Source organism: Helobdella robusta, assembly GCF_000326865.2.
Source record: "Helobdella robusta unplaced genomic scaffold HELROscaffold_569, whole genome shotgun sequence".
In the NCBI taxonomy this organism is placed as follows: domain Eukaryota; kingdom Metazoa; phylum Annelida; class Clitellata; order Rhynchobdellida; family Glossiphoniidae; genus Helobdella; species Helobdella robusta.
In genome coordinates, this window is record NW_008705310.1 from 1 (window position 1) to 2286 (window position 2286).

The following is a 2286-nucleotide window of genomic DNA, read 5'->3' on the forward strand; positions in this document are numbered from 1 at the left end:
CACCGAATGTTTGGCGTTTTCTAAAATTCTGCCGAATTTAACGCCAAACATTTGCTAGAATTTATAGAATATTGTAAAAATCATGGTCTATTACCAACATTTACATATATTTGTGTGCATATGTTTGCCTGCATGGAAATTTTAAATGATCATTCACGGTCACGCTTAATTTAACACCCCCAATATATCACAATTAACAGATCATCAAATGCACAACGTGTTTTTGAAATGAGTAAAAAATTTTATTAATTTTTTATGTTGAATATGTGAAATTTTTGGTATAAATAAAGCTATGTGGCCGATACATTTCAACGTTGAAATTTCACGATGTTCCGATCTCTTCTTCTCATCGCTGTCCTCGCTGTGTTTGCTCTTGCGGGTATGTTTGTCATTTTATGTATTTTGTAATGTAATTTCAAATATTTTAATTTTTTATACTAACTCAGAAATATATCATCAATGAACAGATTGGTCGTTTATTTAACAAATCTAGCCATGAAACTGTGATCCTATATTTTGACTACATACAAAAAAAATACACCAACTACCACAGACTTATATATATTGTTATAATTCTCGCTGTCGTAACCGATTTACGATGCGACGGGTTCAAATCCTCGATTGAATAAAATATTCCAAACAGTTATTAAACTTTATTTACAGAAGAAATCAACTATTATTAGTTATTAAACTTTATTTACAGAAGAAATCAACTAATCGTTTATTTCCAGTAAATTCAAACTAACGCAACAATTAACTTTTAAATCGTTCAAAATCTATCGCTATGACAACGTCAACAAACAAATCAAATATCGCTTTAAATAATTCACCGAATCGCTATTCACAAAATCACGAATTTCAGTAATCACGAATATCACTAATCACGAATATCACTAATCACGAATATCACTAATCACGAATATCACTAATCACGAATATCACTAATCACGAATATCACTAATCACGAATATCACTAATCACGAATATCACTAATCACAGATTTCTTACGACGTGCGCTTATAACTAATATACTCTTCGCAAGCGTCGTTTCTAGATCCTTCTAGATTGTCCGATTCTAGCATACTCTAGAATGCTCCAGTCACTAGAACATTCCAGAATACGCTAGAATCTAGTGCGTTCGGTAGCACGGTTATAACATTACCCCCTTCTTAGTTCTGTTCGTCCCGAACAGCTTTCGTTCCGGTGTCCGCATGGTACGGAGCCAGTCTATCCAAATGAACGATCTTCATTCTTGCTCTCTTGACGGTAGACGACGTCATTCAAGCGGGTGATGACTTGATAAGGTCCTTCCCACCTTCGCTGGAGCTTTGGAGAACGTCCTTTCTTTCGCTGTGGGTTGTACAGCCAAACTAACTCGTCGACAGCAAAACCGCCTCTGCTTCCTTTCAAGTCGTATCTGGTTTTGGCCGCCTCCGCGTTTTTCATAATTTTAAGGCGTACGTAACGGTGGATTTGGTTTAATTGCTGTCGAAGATTATCCACGTATTCTGTTAATGGTTGGTGTGGTTCAGGTAGTACGCCATATTTCACATCAGCTGGAGTTCTTAAGGTAGTCCCAAACAGAACTTTTGATGGCGTTTCTCCAGTAGTTGTGTGGATAGCACTCCGGTATGCCATAAGAAACAATGGTATATGACGATCCCAATCCCGTTGATTTTCGTCGACTACTTTAGCCAGATGTTCAATCAGGGTTTGGTTAAATCGTTCCACCATACCGTCAGACTGTGGGTGAAGAAGTGTTGTTCGAGTTTTGTTTATACCCAGCAGCTTGCACATTTCACCAAACAGTTGTGACTCAAAATTTCGACCTTGATCTGAGTGGAGTTCCAATGGGACACCATATCGACTAATCCAATTGAGTACAATTTCCTCAGCGACGGTACATGCTTCTTGGTTGGGTATTGGAAACACCTCAGGCCATTTGCTGAAATAGTCTGCTACTACCAGAATGTAACGGTTTCCATAATCTGATATCTATAGCAATCCGTTTAAAGGGGACACCAACATTGTAGATTTGCATTGCTCCTTTTAGCCTTCTTTTGGGTCCTTTGACTGAAGCGCATGTGTTACATTTTCGACACCAGCTCTCTACATCTTCTCTAACGTGAAGCCAGTAGAATCCTTCTCGTATTTTGTCAAGGGTCTTGTTCACTCCTAAATGTCCCCCAGAAGGGCCGCCATGCATTTCATCAAGGATTTCGGTCGTTCTACTTCTTGGTATTACAACTTGCAACTTGTTTTGATCCATCAGCGATTCCCATTTCG

General features: G+C 38.1%; 1 protein-coding gene across 1 annotated transcript in view; it reads right to left on the reverse strand.

The window, feature by feature from the left end:
• Nucleotides 1–308: 308 nt before the first annotated feature.
• HELRODRAFT_184476 (hypothetical protein) overlaps nt 309–2286 on the reverse strand; it is a gene marked incomplete at both ends in the record, with an annotated part of 5800 nt that continues 3822 nt past the window's right edge. The window contains one exon of the mRNA XM_009028589.1: nt 309–372. Coding sequence (XP_009026837.1) covers nt 309–372 — 64 coding nt within the window. The remainder of the gene's footprint in view (nt 373–2286) is intronic.